Source organism: Ictidomys tridecemlineatus, chromosome 8 (genome assembly GCF_052094955.1).
Source record: "Ictidomys tridecemlineatus isolate mIctTri1 chromosome 8, mIctTri1.hap1, whole genome shotgun sequence".
In the NCBI taxonomy this organism is placed as follows: domain Eukaryota; kingdom Metazoa; phylum Chordata; class Mammalia; order Rodentia; family Sciuridae; genus Ictidomys; species Ictidomys tridecemlineatus.
In genome coordinates this window covers 57667319-57689224 of record NC_135484.1, presented here as the reverse complement: position 1 = coordinate 57689224, position 21906 = coordinate 57667319, and the positions used below count along the sequence as shown (strand labels likewise).

Sequence of the window (21906 nt, the reverse complement as noted above, 5' to 3'; positions counted from 1 at the left end):
GCTTTGGACTCATTTGTAGCAAGAAAATAGTCTTCAAGTTTGGCATATTGTTATCTTTCGCATTTATTCTAGTTTTTAGGCATATCAATTAACTTCACATGTAAAATAAATAATTGCTGCTTACCATGGTAATACATCTTGCTTTCATCAGAGATTGTAGCCAAAGAGTAAATTCTGGAAATGCTTATGGGGCATTGGCAACCTGCAGTGATGCTGTGGGAACTCCTAGGCAGCTGCTTGAGAAGCAATGCCTAAGTCAACGGGGCAAGATGATGAAGAATGTGCAATTTACATTCTCCCAGTTCTGATGCAGAAAAGGGCAAACTTCCCACAGCTATGCATTGCCTTCCCCCAATGGTAACAATGAGAAATACAAGAACAATTTGTAAAATTTATTCACAACACAAAAGTTGAGATGACTGAAACAGTTGGTAGTGTCCTCTTGCCTCTGAATTCATTTTATAAAAATATCAGTGAGCTCAATTTTCTTTATTTTGCTATTTTATTTGGGGAATGATGAAGAGTCTTTTTAGTAGTTAGGAAACTTCAGACTTTGATGTCATTCATTACCGTTTCCCTGGAATTCCGAAACTGTTCTGTCAGTGGCAATCGCGACATTTGTGGACTTGACATGTGATAGTAGTTGGGTAACCGAATGTCATAGTGGTATCTTTTTCCTACATACACCCTGTCATTCAAGGCATAGAGTTTATCTGCAATGTCACTGCCAATTAAAACCGAAAACAGGCGGGAGATGTAACGATGCTGAGCAAAGAGCAAATATAATTTCTTTCTTCTCCAGGTCACATATCGACAATCAGTTTCTGCTGTGAGGGTTACCTAAAAAACATAAGACCACATGTAAACAAAGATTAGGAAACAAGAAACCAAATCACATTTTTTCTGCTCCAAAGTTTGAGGGAGTCTGACTTGATGTCTTCTTTAGGTTAAAATAATCCCACTAACACGCAATATTTGTAAAAAATATTGTGAAAAATAGAAAAAGAAAACCATATAACTTATTATGATATACATAATTTATAATATGAATATTTATGATATTGTGTTCATCTCCAGCTTACCTATTTTTCCAAGTTTGGGGATTTATACTTTGCATTTTATTGAAGGCAGATCTACTTGATATTATAAACATAAAGTTGGCTATTGTTAGGGAAGTAAATCCACATCAATTCTGAAGACTGTAGACATTTAACCCTGAGTTTCTGTAGTACAAAATTTATAGTTCTGTTGTATACAATTTATATAACTATTTTGCATATGTATATTAATTTGTATTTACATGCATGCATATGTATTATCAATCCATAGGAAGAAAGTATAACATAATAAATGGAACCCACCAAAATGATTATCTTTCAAAACTACTGCTATGTGATGGCACAATAGTAACAATAAGCACTTTGATGCTAGAAGATATCTCAAGTTCATCAGCATCTTAAATTTCTAAAACATTTATTTTGTAATCAGTACAGTTTTTTGTTCTTGCTGTTTTCTAAATTGTCACACTGGCAATTTTTAGGCTATAGTCAAATCTCAATTAATTATATTTTAATTCCTAAATATGCAGTTATACAAAGGAAAGCTTAAGAATATTTATCATTGGGCTGGGGATGTGGCTCAAGCGGTAGTACGCTCGCCTGGCATGCGTGCGGCCCGGGTTCAATCCTCAGCACCACATACAAACAAAGATGTTGTGTCCGCCGAAAACTAAAAAATAAATATTAAAACTAACTCTCTCTCTCTCTCTCTCTCTCTCTCTCTCACTCTCTCTTAAAAAAAAATAGAATATTTATCATGGTTCCTTTCTGTCTTAGGGAACATCTATTTTCCTTGTTGCTGGACTTGTTTGGCGGGCAGCATTAATCAGCAGGAGTCAAACAGAATTGGGAATTCATGTAGGTTGCAAAGTACATCCCAAAGTTAAATATAATTATTCTTGTGTTATCTATTGTTCTACTTGTTTGTTTACTTATTTTTAAGCAGACACTGTTTATCTGTTTGGAGAGAAGCATTAACTGTGTGGTCTGTGTCCCTTACCTGAAAAGTGCCTTCCTCTGTGGGTCTCAGTGAGTCCCACTCAGGAGAGTCCAGGAACTGAAAGGGGTAAATGTAGTGCAGAAACTCCCCATCAACTGTCACTCTGATCCTACCAAAACATAAGAACGACATTTGAAGGAAGGAGAAAGTGAACACATCACTAGGGGTAGGAGGATGGAGAAATGTGCTTCAGATCTCTGGTGACTTTTTTGTCCTTTAGAATTTTGAAGGGAAAAATACAAAATTCATGCATCACAGTAAGTGACACAATATCCTGTAAAATTCACATACTGATGTTCTTCTCTTGGGAACCTGGAATATGGAGTGAAATCCATCAGAAAGTTTATCAAGTTGCACCCTTATGGTTTGTGTCCATTTGTTTGTGTACAGTATATGTTGACAAGTTTTGATGCCCTCAGTCAGATTTTAAATTAAGTAGAACATTTAAGAGCATCTTGGTGTTCTGCCATAAATACCTCTGTAAACTAAAGTTTCAACCTTTTCAAATATGAATAAACACATTATTATTTCCTCCTCAAAGCTTTTCAAAGTTTATATTACTATATATATTCTTGAAGTTCTCCTATTTTCTAACAAGTGGGCAATTGCAAGAACTTACTGAATAAATTAGATAATTACAAAAACAAAAGTTCTCTGTTATTTAAAAGATTACCCTAACAAAGAGTCTATTTAAATAAGTATTTTAAAAACATAAATATTCTATTAATTCAAGGAGACATCATCCTCTTTTTTGATTTGCAGTGATCAGCTCTGAAACCAATATTGTATTCAAATAACTATATTCATCCTTTTGTTTTTAAGATTCACATCATTTGACTTCTAAGGTGAAAGAGTAAGCCTCTGGATCACGTACTGCTTCAAATAAACAAAGCTTACATCTAGGCTTCACGTCTCAAAAGACTTTCCCAAGCCTCTGGGTGCAAAATGCCACCCAGGACTATGGCACAATGGAGAAATGTAGTGCAAAGAAACACAGATAGATAATTCATACAGAGGAAAGACATGCAAGCACCAAGGGTACAAACCTTCCTGAAACAAGCAGGGAGAGTTTATCAATGGAGGTTTTCCCCTGCATGGCATAACAGTGCTCCTTTTCCAAAGTAACCACTTCAGAGCTCAAAGCAATCGTTCTGAAGACGGGCAAAGAGATCCCCAGGGGCTGGAAAAGGGAGCTGTACAACACCTGGAATTCTCGGGAAAAGGTTATGCTGCGAACTTGATATGCAATATGAACAAATTGCATGAAGCAGATGACAAACAGTACAAAATTCCAGGAAAATATGTCGGCAGCACAGACATCTACCCATGCCCAGACCGCGGAGCATAGAAAACCCAGCCCCAGCAAACTGAAGACATAAAGGAGCCCAAAGAATCCACTGCCACCCATGAAACCTACTACAAATAAAATACTGGCAAGATGATAAATGGCTCCTTCGGCCTCTTGCTTCCAGGTTGTGCAGACTGGATGTTCATCTATCAGGTTCTTCCATAAACTTGAATTCTTTTCCATGGCTGTGCTTTGGCTGGTTCACTTTTCAGTTGACTTTAGATGATACTGAAGCAACAAATTAAGTCCTTTGCTTTTCCATTATCAGAGTCTTCACAAAACCAGAGGGAGCCTGGACACTGGAGCTGACAGTGATTAAGGTTCGGTGGGTGTGGGTCTTGAAAAACTAAGAATCCCAGGTTAGTTTCTTCAAGTTCATCTGGGCTCCTGATTTAGACCTAGTCCACGAATACTTTGCTATTTTCTGTGCAAGAGAAAAAAGGATAAAAGATCTAATTAAAAAGAATAGAGAGGTACTATATTTAATGAATCAACAGCACTACTTATGTAAGTTGACCTCCTGTTTTCTACAGAGTTAGAATATTTTAAGCACAAATGCTGCTAAGTGTTAATTAAATTTTTATCATATAAAAACATATTTATTAGAATTAGCCTCATATTTTTCAGTGTAGCTAAGTGCTCTGTAATCAGCTTGTAGTAATAGCAGTTGTTCAATCTACTCAGAATCACTTGGGACTAAAATCACAGACTCACAGACTGCCTCCAGACATGCAGAATTGCTGAGGGTGGGGCCCAGGTGTCTGTATTTTGAACAAGCTCCCTATGTGATTCTGATGCATGAATACAGGGTCCTCCATGCCCCACACCCTTTAAAAATATTTTTAGTTGTACATTGACACACAATATCTTTATTTTGTTTATTTTAGCTTTTTTTTTTTTGGAATGTGGTGCTGGGGACTGAACCCAGTGCCTCACGCATACTAGGCAAGCGCTCTACTACGGAACCACAACCCCAACCCCAGGCCCCTCAATGGCCCTTTGAGGGATGCTGTCTGATGCTGATTTTTACTCTTTAGACATGAAGAACTTCAGGCTCAGAGAGAACTTGTAATTTATCTGAGGCCACACACAGCGGTCAGGGGCAGAGCAGAACTTTAGCACTGGTGCCCATGTGTTGGATCTCATCATGTAGCTTCTCCCAAAAGATGTTTTAAATTTGGCACTGTATAGTAGGAGCCCTACTAAGTCAATCATCATAAAAAACACAAAATGAGGACTCAGATTTTTAGAACACATAATAGACCATGAAAATATTTAGTAAATTAGATTGAAATTATTTCAGAAATATAAATTTAGTATTATTTTGCTGTATTAGTGGTTATTTCAGGTTAAAGATTGCATCCATATAACTAAATAAATATTAATATTCCTGCTACTTACACATTTATTTACCAGATGGTCAAAAATGTTTCCGACTCTGCTTCTCACACATATATTCTCTACCCTTTCAGCCATATGGTAAAAATGCTAATATGTGATCTGAGTCAGGAAAGAATTAGCCATGATGACAGAACTACAGGATATATGTATTATTTGCCACCAGATTTCCTAACGGTTTCAGAGTAAAGCATTCATGAGATTGACTTTTTAAAAACACAGAAACATTCAAAAGTCTTGAACTTGTGTGCTATATTTAGCATTTTATTTCTGAAATAAATTTCTAGAACACTTGTCAATGGAGTATCAGATAGCATGGATCCTGTCCCCAGGGGTGTGTGGCAGGGAGAGGGAAGTAGAGTGCAGAGTAGAGGTGAAGTGACTTCGTTGGAGTAAAAAGGAGCTGTGTCCTTACCAACAGAACTAGAAACAGGCAGAATGAAGCGCCTGGTGTTGCAGTTGCTGTTTTTTTCTTTTTGGTCAGTGATTCTTTGCATCAGGAAATGATGAACTTAAGAATACTTCCAGGTAAATCAGAAAAGAAAGGAAGAGGAAAGCAGAAAGAAAGGGAGGGGAGGAGGGGAAAAGTACTCAGACCTACAACTTAGAGTCATATTTTTATTTTTACTTGTTTTCAAATACATTTCAAGCATTCTGCAGATCCCTCATTATTCTCTCCCCCGCCCTTCTCAATCTGTGAGACCATAAGATTCAAGGCAGACCAGCATCCTGAGCATGTTCGATGTCTCCTCTTTTTAAACAAAATACAAAAATCTACACTACTGGATTGTCACAACAAAGAAAAAAGTTTTTAAAAAACGCAAAGAGTAGTGAGAACTGCAAAATACCAGTCTGCAAATGTCAGTGTCCCTGCTGTTTTACTTTTGAAAACTAGGGTATTTTAAATCAATCAGTTCTTCAGGATACCAAGCATAGCCAGGAAAGCCAATATTAAAAAGAATGGCCAGTGGAGCTCTGAACTTTGGTTTGAACTTCCTTAAAAATTTATAATCCTCGATGAAATGTTAAACTGATGCTAACAGAGAAAGGCCATGGGAAATGTTTGCAGCGATTCAGAAGGATACTTACAGGAATCTTGCCCCCTTAAAAATTTTGATGGGTCGGAAAAATTGGGTCCCCTACATTCCAGAAATGTGACCCTGTATGATTATAAGAGGAACTGTGCTTCCTTCCCTGTCTACTTCTGTTTCATTAAGCTGTGACCAGACATCTTTCTATCCTTGACACTATTGCTCAAGCGTGCTGACTTGCCTGATTAAATTACTCCACCAGCCTTTCTCCACTTGGTGTGTTTTTATTCAGTCACCAAAACAGATGTACTTTATTGGAGGAGGAAGAACTGACAGGGGCAGGTGATGAGCAGGAGCGTTCCTCTGATATGTGCCAGCAGCACTATGTGAATGTTGAAGATGATTCATCAACCAGCTGCCTGCCTTAAAGGACCTCAGGCCTTAAGTCATGTTTGTGCGTAAATAAATGCTGAAATGCCCCAGTGGCCCTGTGTATTTCTTCCCTAAGCAATAAAGTTGGCCTTCCCTGCAAAAGAAGTGAATACACTGAGCTACAAATGATGGAAACAAAATTCAGTGCAAATGAACACAATAGTTTCCAGCTCCTAGGCTTTTTTTTATTTTTCCCCTCTTTAAGTTGTAAAACTGTGAATCATAAAAGGAATCGAAAAATGTCGAAGATAAAGGATGCTCCGTGATAGGCAATATAAAACCCTGTGACAAATTGATCAAATTAGCTCAGACATTGCATTTATCTATTCAAAACTTTTACATTTGTTATCTCATGGCATCACTTCCTTTGACCGAAGGAGGCAGAATCGGAACCATAATGCCCAGGCTACAAATGAGAAAAGCAGGGCACAGATCGGTGAAGTCACTGACTTCAGGTAAAAGTCACACTTGAGGTCTGGAGCACAAGTCCCCTTCCAGCCAACTTCATGCCCTTTCCAACAGGCCAAGTCGCCACTCAATAAGGCTCTGAGTCAAGTAGTACAAATGTGTTTGGAAACCCAAGTGGGAAGGACTGGTTTGCCAAGAAAATAAAAACCCGAACAGTGAATATTTAAGACCTGCTATACCTGCTGTACTTCTCATTCCATAATGCTCAGAATACAGGAAACACAACCACTCATGAAATAATCTGCTGTATTGTTAAACATTGACTGATTCCTCCCTTTGATGCTTACATTCTAAAGGGCAGCAAGGGCAAAGAAAAATGTTCTAGTATGCCTGACCCCTGGCACTCCATGAATGTTGATTGAATACTCTGGGAAAGGAAGGCAAGCACTCTGCCTTCTCCATCCCTCTTTATCATGGGATGTCCTAACATTTTCTGTCTCCCAGCAGAAGTGAGGAAGATGCCAACATCTGAGATATTTCAGCACAAACACTCTGAAGAGTTGGGGCATCACTTTTTCAAAATGTCTGGCACAACTCCAAATTCACAGGGGAATCCTTTTGTCTGCTTATGACCTTGAGCTTCTTAAGAGCAGTTTAATTACTGCTTTGATTAAAAACAACAACTCTGGAAGCCAGTCGTATTGAGTTAGTTTTGGTTGCTAGGCAACCCACAAGCTCAAAATTCCATCAATATTCTACTCATTAATTAGAATCAGATCCCAACTTTGGTATGTGTCCCATATGCTAAATTCTCATTTTCTTAAGCTCTTTTTTTTTTCTATTTATTCTTGAGATGGTACATTTACTCAGCAACTATGTGTAAGACATATTTTATAAGTTATCTCATTTAACAATCCCAGGAGGAAGGTACTATAATCTGCATTTTACAGATGAGAAAATTGAAATTCAGAGAAGGTAAATAAGTTGTTCAAGGTCACATTCCATCCAGGTCTGCTTGATTCTAAAGCTCCATCTACACCACATTTTTCTGCTTCCACTGTCCAGAACCAGGATTTAGAAAATGTGGACCTTAGTCTCCGTTCTGCTCCCTTGGTGAACTTGGGCATTAACAGTAAGCAGAGCGTATATCACCTATTTTATCCACTTCACATGGTACTAGAAAGTTCAAATGAAAAGATTTGTATTAAAAAATTCTTTGCAAATTTTAAAATAACAAACACTACCACTAATATTCCTTGCCTGTTACAGATCTGGGCCACAAGGAGAGTATAGTTTTAAAAAAGCCTCTTTGCCCCAGATGATTACAACTTAAAGAAGTACAGATGAGTCAATTTGGCTGCTATTCATCTTTCAATTATAAAATACAAATTTACTTAGTCCTGCTGGGTTGAGCTCTGTGTTTTTCTCCTCTGTGTTCTGACCTTCTGCTCTACAGGTATAGACCCATAACCAGCTCACTGGTCTTCACTTTCTAGAGGCCAAAAGGCTGTTTGTGAAAGCCAACTGCAATTTTCTACCTTGGTGCTTAGTGATTCCCAGTAGATGCCCTCTAACTACTCACATGAAAAGCACCTTAGTGGTTAGTTAAAAATGCCCCTTCCCTGGCCCCACCCAGAATAACTGAGCCAGTCTCCCTGAGGTAGGTCTTTCTAAGGAGACCCCTATTGATTCTTATGCATAGTGAAGTGTGAGAGCGTTAATTTATGTTTTTCCTGAATGATCTCTGGGTCACCCTTGCTTGCTTATAGGACCTCAGCTTTGTCCACTCCTTGCTGATCCTGGCTGTCCTTCCATGCTGACTATGTTGGTGACACTTTTTGGTTCCTAGTTGTCTGTCCAGGGGAGGGAGCTGGTGTGTGGTAACCACACTGTTCTCTGAGATAACCCGCTCTTTCGAGAAGAGTCTTAGCTGTGCCCCTGTAGAGCTGTGTGAATTTAACCTTCCTAGACCTGTTTCCTCACTGGTAAATAAAAGAATTGGACAACAAAATATGAAAATAAAAAATTTAACTCAAATAACATGGCTCCATATGATAAGAGTAGATTATTTCAAACATTGGTAAAATATAGAGCCGAGTGGCAGAGTTGAATTAAGACTGCAGATCATAACACTAGGTTTAAGATTGGGGCCCCAACAGTGAACACCATTACTTAATTATTGGCCTTGGCATTTTTTTTCACATACTTCCCAGAAATTTTGATGGGCAACCAGGGTGGGGAAGGAACTAAGGGACTAATCTAGAAGGACAGGGAAGGCACCGCAGCATAAAGGATCTGGTCTTTAAGTCCTGAGTTCTAAGAGGGGAAGGAAGGCATCTTTTCCCCTTGTATGCTGCTACGTTGGGTCTTAAATGTCTCCCAGAGGCACACGTGATAAAGGCCTAATCCCCAGCTTGGCACCAGGGGAGGTGGTGGGAACTTTAAGAAGCAGGGCTTGGCGGGGAGCCTGTGGTCATTGGGAGAGTGCCCTTGAAGGGCATGTTGGAATCAGCCCCTTCCTCTTCCTTTCTTTTGCTTTCCAGCTGCCATGAGGTGAACAGCTTTACTTCACCACATTCTCTCTGTTCTTATGTGCTGCCTCACCACAGGCCCAAAAGCAATGGGATGAATCCATCATGGATTACACCCTCCAAAACTGTGAGCCAAAATAAACATTTTCTCTTCATAAGTTGACCTATCTCAGGTATTTATTACAGTAACAGAAACCTGGCTAACACGTGTGTTCTTATTTCTGTTCTTTGCTCAGGTGAGGAGCATTCATTCCAAAAGTGTTCAAGGCTTACAGGTATTTCACAGCAGGTGGACTGACAGGTGCCTTGAGTTTTTATGATTTTTGTTATCTGACTACATAACTTTCGTCATATATTGCTATACTGGCATATATATATATATATGTATTATATATATATATATATATATATATATGTGTCTGTGTGTGTGTGTGTGTGCCTTTTAAAGGGTCACAATTTGTTTTTCTCAGTTGGGATACATATCAAACATTTATTTTTAACAGAAAACAAATTATGTGTGTGTGATGTATATGTGTGTATATGATATGTATGCTTCACTGGTCATTTTATATGTATATTTTAGTAATACTTTATATGTGTTTTTAGAAAATATACATATATATATATATATTCTAAAATAAGCCTAGAGTAGACCTTCAATAAGTGTTCACTGTCTGATGATGATAACAACACTCAGAAGAAAGCAAGCAGTGTTTAGAATACAGTTTTGGAACAAGCAGGTTAACACGTCAGGAAGCCTAAGTGGAATATGACCAAACTTGAATCAATGGTTGAAATGTTGAATTGGCAAAAAGGGAACCAAATATCAGATTATAAGGAAGAAATTAAAGTACCTATTGAACAAAGAAGGGCTGGAGACATTTTGGAATTATACAAGATCTGGAAGTTAGGAAAGTAATCAGAGGAAAAGGGAACTCAGTTTTAGCCATGTTTAACCTTTCAAATCTCAAGACAGACTTGAAAGTTATATACACACAGGACAACTCTGAATAAAGCCTGGAGTTGACAAGATTATCCAGATCTGAGCTACAGGGACAAATGAGGATTGGAGCTAAATGACCTTGATCAGAGACTTTAGTCAGCACCTTAGAGCTGTGCTATCCAATATGGCAGATGTTAGCCACTTGTGACTACTGAATGCCTGAAATGTGGCTAGTCTAAATTGAGATGTGTTGTTCACAATGGATTTTGAAGATAGTATGAAAGTAAAAGTATGTCTTTCATGTTTTTCATATTGGATATATGTTGAAATGAGTGTGTTATGGAGATATTTGCTTCAATAAAATCTATTATTAAAGCTATGTTCACCCGTTCTCACCTTCATAAATATGTTGCTACTGGAAAATTAAAAATTACGCGTGTGGCTTGTGTTATATTTCTGTTGGACAGTGCTGGTCTAGAGCCTTAAGGAAGAGAGACAGGAAATGGAAAAACTTGGCATGATCTCTGCAAACAGTACATATGTATAAGGCATCCATGTATGAATAAATTATCCAAGATTATGAACAGAGTTGATATAAATGTAAATGATATTGGCTACAATATTCAGATGCCACAGTCAGTAAGATATTACCCAAGGCATAGATGTTACCATCTGGTTGATGCCTTTTGGTTGGCCAACCCCCTAAAGCTTTTAGCCCCTTTACCCTACCAGGGGAAGCACGCTTCCTCCTTTTGCCTTAGGAGAGTTCCATTTTCCCAAGCAATTATGTTACTTGATTCAATTTTCTCATCTCATCTTCCAGTGACACCTCCAGTATACATTGAAAATACCACACAATCCCATAATTTGTTTTACAGGCAATTGGACTGTGTCCTTCTGGATTCCAGAGGGTCCACACCAGCTTGTGCTTCCACAGAATGCATGGAGATTCCTCATGCACCACTGGTCCTATAGGCTGCAGCATGCCTTCTATCCTCCTAACCATGAGAGCCTGGAGTCTCCTTGACACTTTCACAAAGCATACCCATAGGCTATGCTGGACTTTTCCAATTCTTGCGTCTCAGTTGATATCACATTTTATTATCTCCAACCACGATTAATCTCTTAATTTAGCACACACTATAGTAGGAAGAATTCTAAGATGGCCCTCAAGATTCCTTCATCCCCAACACCACACGAGGTAGATATGCCCTGTATAATTCCTTCCAAGGTGGGTAATACTTGTGTATGGGATGGGATAGATGTTCCTTTATTTAGGTAACATTATGTGACAAATGGTGACAGAATAGTCATTCCCATGATGATGTTAGATTATGGAGGACTCCACATAAGACTGAAGAAGGACTAGAAATCAGAGATGTGCTCCTGCTGTCCTGGAAGAAGGTAAACATCCACTTATGAACTTTTCATGGGGTCCCTGAGGAAAGGAACTGCAGGCAGCCTCTGTGATCTGAAAAAAATTCCCAACCACTAGGGTAACTTCCAAGATAACCGGAACCTTAGCCTATAACCATCTGAAAGTTTGGAAGAGAACCCCCAAGCTCCAAATGAGAACGAGACATGTGTCTGACACCTTGATTATAGGGTTGTGAGGGGCTGGGCAGAGGATCCAGTTTAACAATAGCTGAACCCTGATTCCCTGAAACTGAGATAATAAATGTGTGTTGCTTTAAGCCACTATGTGTGTGGTGCTTTTACACAGCAACAGAAGACTAATCACACACACATACAGTTATGACCTCTCACTATGCTTGAGGCTGTTCACTAAACTAATGATCTACATTACAGATAGGACAAATACTTGATGTTTCACACACATCCAGAGACTGACACTCAAAATACAGTTTAACTCTAAACAAATAAGTCTATATAATTCTTCAAATTGTGTGATTCCACTCAACTTTTTCTGTTTAGGTTCTCAAGTTCTTCCTGGAAAACAGCTCTAACAAGACAATATATGCTAGCTAGTTGGCTATATAATATTTTCTTTATCTTTTTGCTGGGTAAATAACCTGGGGCAGGGGAGGCACTTTTGACCCTTAGTCCCAATGGGGCATCGTTGGTACACGGAATGCCATGAGCAGGTATCACCCTTATTCTCTCAATAGTGACACTTAGCAATTTTGTGTTATTTTTAATTGCCTAGAGTCAGTTCTGCTAACACATTTGTGATTTCCCCCCAAAATCACTGCAGTATGCAAAACTGCAATAAAAACAAAAGGGTTTATGAGAAAAATGGAGTGAGAAATATAATACTAGAAATCTTCATCAGTGGCATATTTTTAAAAGACAGGAATTTAATAATAATAATAGTACAAACATGACATCTGACCTTTAAAGGACTAGCAGTTTGCTTAGGGAAGTGGCATGGGAAGGGTTGAAGTCTGTAAGTTATTGGGAAGTGGTGGAAGAAGGAATAACAATCTGTTCTATCTCACATCCTGAAATTCTGGGGCATCTTTTTTTTTTAACCTTTGAAGTATAGATCCTTGAGGTATGCCTTTATAGTAGATACCTGTTCCATCAAAATTGAAATTTTGATGCAGTAGGTAGCCTTCTTCGGTTACCTTCTGTATTGTCTCTGGGAATTCTTTTGTTTTATTATTTGACATCTTATGGAGTTTGAAACCACCAACCCAGTAACAGCCACAGCTAGGTCTGAAAAGATCATTTCTGCAGTTGTGGTCATTTCTTTATAAGGTATTCATATAGGGCTGGTACTTTCTCTCCCATCTCAAGAAAGATTGTCCACAGTTTAGTACTCAATCCACATACCCAACAATCTCTTTCTTTAAGCTTTTTTTTTTAAATCTATCTTTGTAGTACCTAAAGTTATTCCAGCCATTTACCTTTTTCTTTTTGTAGTGTTGTCTCTGATAATCGTCCATGTGAATTATTTCCTTGTTCTTGATGCTCAAGAGATAACAATATTCTCTTGATTCTTTCAAAATGCTCAGTTGTTTCCAGCTTCTCCTCAATATTAAAGCTTTCCCTTTTACATGCACTATTTGACATTTTTGAACCAAGATGCATAGGAATACTGGAGTGATGAATGAATGTGTTTTTTTTTCTTTTATATAGGAAAGTTCATAGGTATGAAAGAGTAGCAAAGATGACTGGGAGGATAATGCACAGAGAACCAAGATAGCTTGCAGATGTCTAAGCTGTGGGTTTGCATTTAGTATTCCTCCATGGCCAAGTTCAGATGTTGTCAGTTTAATGCACACACCCTGTCTAATGGAGTCAATCATACACAAACAAACATTAAGTTTGCAGTATGCTCAAACTGTTTTCTAATATATCAGCTGTGTCAGAACAATGCCTGTCTTCAAAATATGTAGTGTAACATAACTGACTGTATCATTAACAGTCAAAATGGCAGTAAAATATTATCAGTCAATATGTCAATGATTCAAATCCCCTGCCTGCTCTCAGGGAAGTTGCATTTTGATGAAATTCATATGTTGACACTATTCAAGTCCAGTTTCCAGATTATGTGGTCTATGTTATATATACTATCTTATATAGCTAAAAGTATATCTTATATGAAAATAAACTACTTAAAACTCATTTAAAGTCAGTTGTTGATTACTAAATTTTAAATAAGTGCTACCATTTAAAAGACAGTCTAAAGTCTTAAAAGTCAGAAAGCAAACAAGCTTGTTTTTTATAGTTTCCATCAGAGACTAAAAATATCCTCAATCCCCTCAAACATCACTGGAGAAGCACATTGTATTGATATATATCATTTTGGATAACAAAGAATAGGTTTATTGAGGTATAAACTAACACATAGGTAATATTTTTTTCTTTCTAAATCCTTAGTAACAAAACTCATTTTGCCTAAAGGGTATACTGAAATTCTTCTACTCATCACAAAAACTATCATTCTCGTATGGGTTTAAGTATTAAGACATAAGTTACATGACACTGAAAAAATCTTCACCTATAAATTTCATTAAATAATTGAAGTGTTTCATTAAAACACAATCAGACTTACCCTTTTATTAAATTAGCCTATGAAAATATTTTATTAGCACATTGACCTTTTAATTCTTGTCTTGTTGCTTATTTTAATGGTGAATATTTACTATATCTGTCAACAATTCCTGCTATGATACATCTGTAGCTTTACAATTTTGTTAGTTCCACAAAGACTGTGATGAATATTAATACATAATAGTAAAATATTTCTTTGCTCATTAGATGTCTTTGGTTACACGGAAATCAGTCTTTGGCATTGGCTGTCAATAATACACTGACAGAAAAAAATCACAAGACCTTTTTATTGAGTTAGTCTGAAGTGGTCAAGAAGGAGGGAAGCATGATGTAGTTAAAGTACAGAACTGGACACAGAGGACCTGGGCTCTATTCCTGGTTCTGGTATTTAACCTCTGGACCTCAGTTTACATCCTTGAGATAAGGAATAGAGTATGCTGTCATCACCAGGGGACACACTAATGGTTCCTAGACAATAGCAGCCCACATAAATGAGTGAAGCCTGGTAAAAGGAAATCCACCTGAACTGTGTATACTCCATCCAAGGTACCAGTCTGTCCTTAGCCCTAGCTGACTGTAGTGAGCCCAGAGATCATCTGGTTGTGCAAGAAAAGCCAGAAATCCAGAATTTAAAATCTCCTGATTTAAAAATGCTGGTAAATAATACTGTTAAGAGCTAGTGCTAAGCAGACAAAACTTCAGAGGCCAACTCTGGCTGCAAACTGCCATTCTGCATGTAGTCTTGAGAACTCAGCTGCTAAGATCTGTTATCAGGTGAAATAAATCTAGACTAAAATAACTACATTTACATCTGTTTATGGTTATCTTTCTCATTCCCAAACAAAAGTTCTTTTTTCAGGAATTATTTTCCCCCACAGTGAAATCAAAATCTTTATATTCAATTTCCTTTCCTATCTGACTAGGCATTGGTCAAAGATAATGCATTAGTTGATGGGTTTCCTTGAGTTTCTAAGATTTCATTTAAATTTGAAAATGAACACAAGGAACAGAAAACAAAGCTTAGCTTCTATAATAAGATAAAATTCCAAACAGAAGGTTTAAAAGTGTATTTGTTTATCTCTTTTTTCGTGGAGATTAAATTTCCCTTTGTAACAAAGGAAACAGGAACTATCTATCATTCATGCACCATGGCTTCCAGAACAATTATAATGTAACATGTGTTTGGAGCTTGGTTTTTAACATCATCCATCCCTGATCTTGAATGGAGAGGAAAATATTAAGTAATAACAATCAGCATCTGTTGAGCAGTAACTGTCAGGACTTGCATGCATGAAGTGCTCAATCTATGTGGTTTCATAGCTGTGCAGATCCTGGGGACTTGGGGAGGTAGTGGCAGCTGTGCAGTATTTTTTCCTGTTTCAAGCAAGGAAACCTCTTCATGGAAGTCTGTATGAAAGACTTGCCCAAGTCAGAAGATACCCTGACATCTTCATTCCTGGCCTATTGTTGTTTATGCCATGCGACATTTTTGTTTATGAATGAATTAATTATTTTTTTCCTTTTGGGGTACTAGGGATTGAACCCAGGGGTGCATTACCCTTGAGCTACATACTCCCCCACACTTTTCATTTTTATTTTGAGACAGGGTATGGATCGAAGGTGTGGGCCACTGGGCCCAGCAATGAGTTATAATTTTGGGGTAGGTGGGTATTAGGGATTGAACCCAGGGCTGCTTAACTACTGAGCCACTTCTCTAGTCCTTTTTTATATTTTATTTTGAGACAGGGTCTTGCTAAGTTGCTGAGGCAGGCCTTGAAATTGAGATCCTCCTGCTTTAGCCTCCTGAACTGCTGGGATTACAAGCACGCAGCACCACCCTGGCATGAGTTACATTTTATTTGTTTGTTTGTTTGTTTTGGTACTTGAGACTGAACTCAGGGGCACTGGACCATTGAGCCAGGTTGGCAGCCCTGTTTTGTATATTGTTTAGAGACAGGGTCTCACTGAATTGCTTAGTGCCTCGCAGTTGCCGAGGCTGGCTTTGAACTCAAGATTCTCCTGCCTCAGCCTCCCGAGCTGCTGGGATTATAAGCGTGTGCCACTGTGCTCAGCTATGAGTTACATTTTTAATCATTAGACAATCATTCTGGAGAAATAAATACAGACCATAAATGATATGGAGGACAAAGATAAGATGTAAAAATTACTGGTGTCTTTGAAGTAGAAAATTACAAAATGGAAAGAAAAAATATATGGAAAAAAATCATCTTGAAATTAGGAACAGATTATTCCTATAGAAAGGATGTAACAAGTTCCATGACAAAATAATGCAGAACTTAACCATGATGTAGAGTAGCCAAATTGTGAAATTAAGCAAGTCATTTGCAGAGGGGAAAATCCAGATGCTGACCTTAGACTTCTTTACAGCTACATTAGATACCAAAAGCAAATGGAGCACAGGCTATATAATTCAGAGGTTAGGAGTCTGTGGCTGGACAATGTTACAACTAGCCAAACAATGATTCAAATATAGGAATAAAAGATACATTCCAACCATAACAAGACACTGAAAATGAGCCCTTTTTTAAACACTCATTTGAGCACACACACACACACACAGAATGGTGCCAAAATCTAGCCATGGATATATGAATCAAAATTTAAAAGTTGATATGTAAGACACCATTGTAAAAGGACCAGTAAATAGCTGTGATTCTATTTAGTTATAAAACTAAAAATAATTTTAAAAATGTCTGAAATGAGGCTTGTAAAACAGTACAAATGTTATGGATCCTGACAAGATGAAAACATAAATACATGAAACAAATTTGGGATAGGAGGAGTGAAAGTATGGGAGGGATAGATTAAAAGTGCCAGCACTTTGTCTTTTCTAACAGGAAGCCACTGACTGTCCAAACCAGTACATGTTTTAAACAGTCTGATCTTGAGGAGTATCCAGAAGCCTTTTAATCTGGAAGATTTGTTTAGGACTTGTTATCTCTTAGTATGGAGGAATACTGATGATAAGTTCACCAATTTCTCCATTTTCACTACAGTTTTTCTTTGTATCATAACATTTTTATTTAGAAAGCAACTCCATTATTATTCTGTGAAAAGAAAAACTTGAGACAAATTGAGTTTATTTGAACAAAAAATTATCCATGAATCAGGCAGAATTTAGGACCAGAAGAGATTCACAGATTTCTACCCAGTAGCATAAGTAGCAAAATTTCATAGCCTAACAGGGAGCCAAAGTAAAGGAAGAAATCACTTGACTGGCCACAGTCGTGGTATGATGAGTTGACTGCCTATGATTGGCTGAAACTTGGCTGTTTGTTACCAAAAAATACACTTTTATATAAGGTTTTGCTTCTTTACACACAAAATTAGGCTACAGTTTGTTATAAAGGAATTCAAAGTAGGGAGACAGTTTTATTTAATAATCCTACTTTTTTTTTTTGTAAAGTATTTCTGTCTTTTTTCAACATATCTTGTTTGTATAAATGCATAGACATAGAATGATTTTTCTTTAATGTTAAAGACGAGTATTTCTGGATAGTGACACTATTTTTACTTTTTTCTTTTCATAAACAGTATCTGCATTATTTCCATTCTTTATAATGATATTAGAAAACAATAAGGGGACTTTACATTGGAAAATTTTTAAATATAAAAATTTCAAATAATACAATAAAAATCCATGAATGGAAGAACCAGAACTAACAAATATCAACTTTGCCATATTTCTTTAGATCATTTCATGGTAGATTTCACAAAATAATTGATGATCACCATGGATTCTTTTCTCCATACCATTCTTGTCCTATCCACTCCCTATTTATAATTAGTGCTTACCCACATTTAAATACCCCAAATAAAAAATAAATAAATACCCAAGATACATATACTAATAAGAAAATCATAATTTCAAATAAAATGCTGAATTAGAAATGTTTCTTATAATGTGCTCTTTTCAGATACACTTAAATTTTGTTTTCTAATAATTTTAAACATACACAAAATAGTATAAAGTAAACTCATTATGCCATATAACCATTACCCAGATTCAAAAAAATACCAAGATTTTTCCAATCAAAATTTTGAAATTAAAAGCAAACATTGAAACCTATTATTCTGCCTACAATTTATTCAGTCAATAAACACCTTCTAAGGAGGGCAGAGAGAACCAAGATTATCTGTGCTCTTACTAAGCACAAGCAATCTTACTAAGTGAAGGCACTAGCTGTTACACCAAACTACCTAGGAGTCATGGTATCTCCACAATCTAAATATTATTGAGTATCCCTTATCACCAATGCTTGGGACTTGAAATGTTTCAAATCTCAGGTTTAGTGTGTGTATACACACACACACACACCAGTTGAGCATTCTTATTTCTCTCCAAATCCACAATCAGAAATATTCTAAAATCTGCAACTTTTTGACCATCCTACTGGCAGTCAAAGAGTTTCATATTTTGGGACATTTTGTAGTTCAGATTCTTGGATTAGGGATGCTCAACTGGTATCAGCACTGTGCAGAATAGAAAACAAGACTCAGAGAGATGCAGATTTTCCTTCAAGTTTAGCCAGTGGCTTGTCCTTCTAGTCCTGTTCCACAGTTCCTTTCTTCCTTGGCCAAAGTCAGTGTGTGGGAGCCACTGGAGGTTATTGTTGGGTTACAGAACACAAAGTGTCATGTCTCATTTTAGGTCTGTGAATTAATCCTTGGATTCTCCAAATATATTTGCTGATATAAACCAGCAAATTTGGGTTATTTATTTTAGAAAATACCTGTTGTAACTTTCAAGATATTTTCCTATGACTATTCAGAGAAATATTTTCCCTTTTTCTAAAAAAATCAAATTCATGACTCTTCTATTACAGGTAAATTAATATTCTGTATAGCCCATAATCCCTGTTGGCCAATACCATAATTACAAAACAACCTCAATTGCAATTTGCAGGTTTGCAAATCTATCAGATATTTTCCAAAGCAGTTTTGAAATTTCTTGCCTGCCATGTTGCTTATATATTGTTATATACTGTAGCAATGGCTTCATAACATTCTTAATGTTTCTTGCAGACTGTTTCAAAATAAGCAGGCAGGAATGCTCTAGTGTGTCAACACCCTTAAGCCAGTCCTGTAGTAAGTGGTAAGAGATTTTTGGGTTCCTATGACACATTTTTACTTGTTTAGAAGCACTTGGTGTACAATGATTCAGCTATTTTTTTTTTTTTTTTAGTTGTAGATGGACACAATATCTATTTATTTTTATGCGGTGCTGAGGATGGAACCCAGTGCCTCACAAGGGTGAGACAGGTGTTTTACCACTGAGCTACAGCCCCAGCCCCTGACTGAGCTATATTAAGAGACTTATCTATATGACTAAAGAAACTCAACTATCAAATATCTCCCATTTAAAAATGTACATTTTGAGGACAGATGATCTTAGCCTACATTTCAATTAATGTTTGTGGTCCCAACTCTTGAAGACACAATCACAAATTTTTTCATAGTTTATCTAGAATCAGGTAGATCTCTTAATTTTGCAAATATAGTAGCTGAGATCCAATTTTTGTTTATGTAGTTCTTGTTTGTTTTTCTGATGCCATAAAAAACAATACCAAATTTCAATACTATTACAAGACAGTTTTTTTTTTCCATGCAACAGTCCCTAGCCTTAACACTAAAAGCAAAACAGCCACTAAACTTAGTGTGAATAGGCAGCCATAATGTTTTAAGGCTGCCATAAAACTCCATTGCGGTTTGCAGCCTTTCAAATTTGAAATGATGGAAGAACGAGAGTGAAAATTCAGGAAGGAAGCTTAGTAATTTAAATTACCTTCAAAAGTGGTCTTCTAAATATACTTCCCAATAGATTAAATAAAATTTTAAATAATTGAGAAACAGTATTTTTCACTTTTTGCCTATGTCTCCTGGCTAAATTAATTCTTTACCCTGACCCTCTTACTGTATTTTTATTCTGTGGCTTCAATCTTTCTAAAATGTAGACCCTCAAAACTATGCCTCTGTAACAGACTTTGGTGAAGAGGAAATTTAGTGGTTTACAAATTCCGTATTTTTTTTTCTTTCTTTTTGGCATGGGGGATCCTCAAGTATAGAGAACAAGTCAGAGCTATCTTGATGAGCAGTTTCTTCGTGCCAACTCCATTTGGAAACACTTGATCCCAGTCAGGGCCTTGGTTTACAGACAGGGGAAAAGAAACTCGGGGTGGTGGCAAGACTTCCCCAAGGTGAAACCCCAGACCTTCAGGCCCCTCTGGGCAGCTTTTCTCCCTTGCAAATCTGTCCTTTTTCTTTGAACCCAAAGTGCCTGGGGTAAAAGAGGGACCTGTGGGAGATTTAGAAGGAGTATTCTCCTGGAAGCCCTTAGGGCAGATGATTCGCCTTTCGGGCCGGCGCTGGCGGAAACCGCAGCAGCTGACCCCAGCCCCTGAGCAGCAGCGAGCCGCGCCACGGGGACCCCGGAGCTCTCAGGTGGCGCGAGTGGGCGGGCAGCGCTGGAACGCAGGAAGGCAAAGCACCTGCGCACTCTGTGGTCGGGGGTCCTGGCAGCCCCCACCCCCGGGCGGGGCCCAAGCCAAGCCAAGCCAAGCCAAGCCTCGCCTCACCCGCAAAGTTACAGAAGCGGTTGCGAGGTGCTAGGGTGCGGACAGCTCCGGAAGGCGGAGGCCGCGGCACCCCTGGGCTCCTCCTTACCTGTCCTTCTCCGGCCCTGCGCGGAGCTCCGGCCTTGCACCTGCAGAAGTTTCCCAGCTGAGTGCGCAGGGCCAGCTGGTCGGTGGAAGCCTTCAGCGCTCGCCCCGCGTGGTCTACCCGGCCGCCGGGCTCAGAGTGACCGCAGCCCTCTTCGGAACGGAGCGGCGGCGCGGGCGGGGGCCCAGCACGGGCGCGCGCTCCGGGTCGCAGCCGGGCGGGCGGGGGTGGCGGCCGCGCCTCGGCCGGACATCCCCAACTCCTCTCTGGAGCTGGCCGTGAGGCCCCTGGGGTGCAAAATTGCTGGGGAGTCTCGTGACCCCTGAAGACCAAAGTTTCCAAAGACGTCCTTCCCGAAGTGTAAATGAATCCAGAATTCGCTATTATACTACGCAGAGAGCAGTGGAGCTAAGTAGCAGACCCAAAAGCCACTGTCTCTGCCCTCTCACCTCCTACTCCACGCACTCCATAAGCAAAATGAAGAGGGAAACGATCAGAGGGGGAATGAGAATATATGGGTGTATAAGATAGAGAAAGGTTTACCTCTTCATCCAAATCAATGAGCATGATTATTTATGTTTCATAGGTTAAGAAAAATGATTAAAGGGCATAGACCAATGGATAAAGAAAAAAAATTGAAAACACGACGAAAATTTCAAATAATAAGTGAATGCATGCAATTTAAAGCAATAATCAAGTACTTTTTTTCTTTCTAGGAAATTAGCAAAGTTTTGTTTTGCTTTTGCTTGGGTAACCAAACCACGTGGTGGTTGGTGAGATGTCAGTAAAACACAGCTTATCCAAGGATTTTTCTCCACTACTTTTTGCTCGCTTTCATCTATGTTGCTATTAGTAATTCCAGGAACAAATATTTATTGAGTAATCGGTGTCTCTTCTGAGTCCCAGAATAACCACAGAAGTAATGAATGACAAAATGTCCCTTTTATTGATACTAGAACTAAGGGTCAAAAAATCATATTCCTACATCTCATAAAGGGCCAGAAACTACTGGATTCTCAGGCCTTAGCTCTTTGTATTCATTTTAGGAATTTGTTC

At 38.2% G+C, this 21906-nt stretch overlaps 1 protein-coding gene across 1 annotated transcript; it reads right to left on the bottom strand.

The window, feature by feature from the left end:
* Positions 1-377: 377 nt before the first annotated feature.
* On the bottom strand, positions 378-21061 carry Popdc3 (popeye domain cAMP effector 3). The gene is made up of 4 exons (XM_005330127.3): positions 20854-21061; positions 3105-3830; positions 2059-2167; positions 378-840 (listed from the first exon to the last, which is right to left on the bottom strand). Exons 2-4 carry the CDS (start codon positions 3587-3589, stop codon positions 547-549), a joined length of 888 nt encoding a protein of 295 aa, XP_005330184.2. The 5' UTR covers positions 3590-3830; positions 20854-21061; the 3' UTR covers positions 378-546.
* Between the last annotated feature and the right edge of the window lie 845 nt (positions 21062-21906).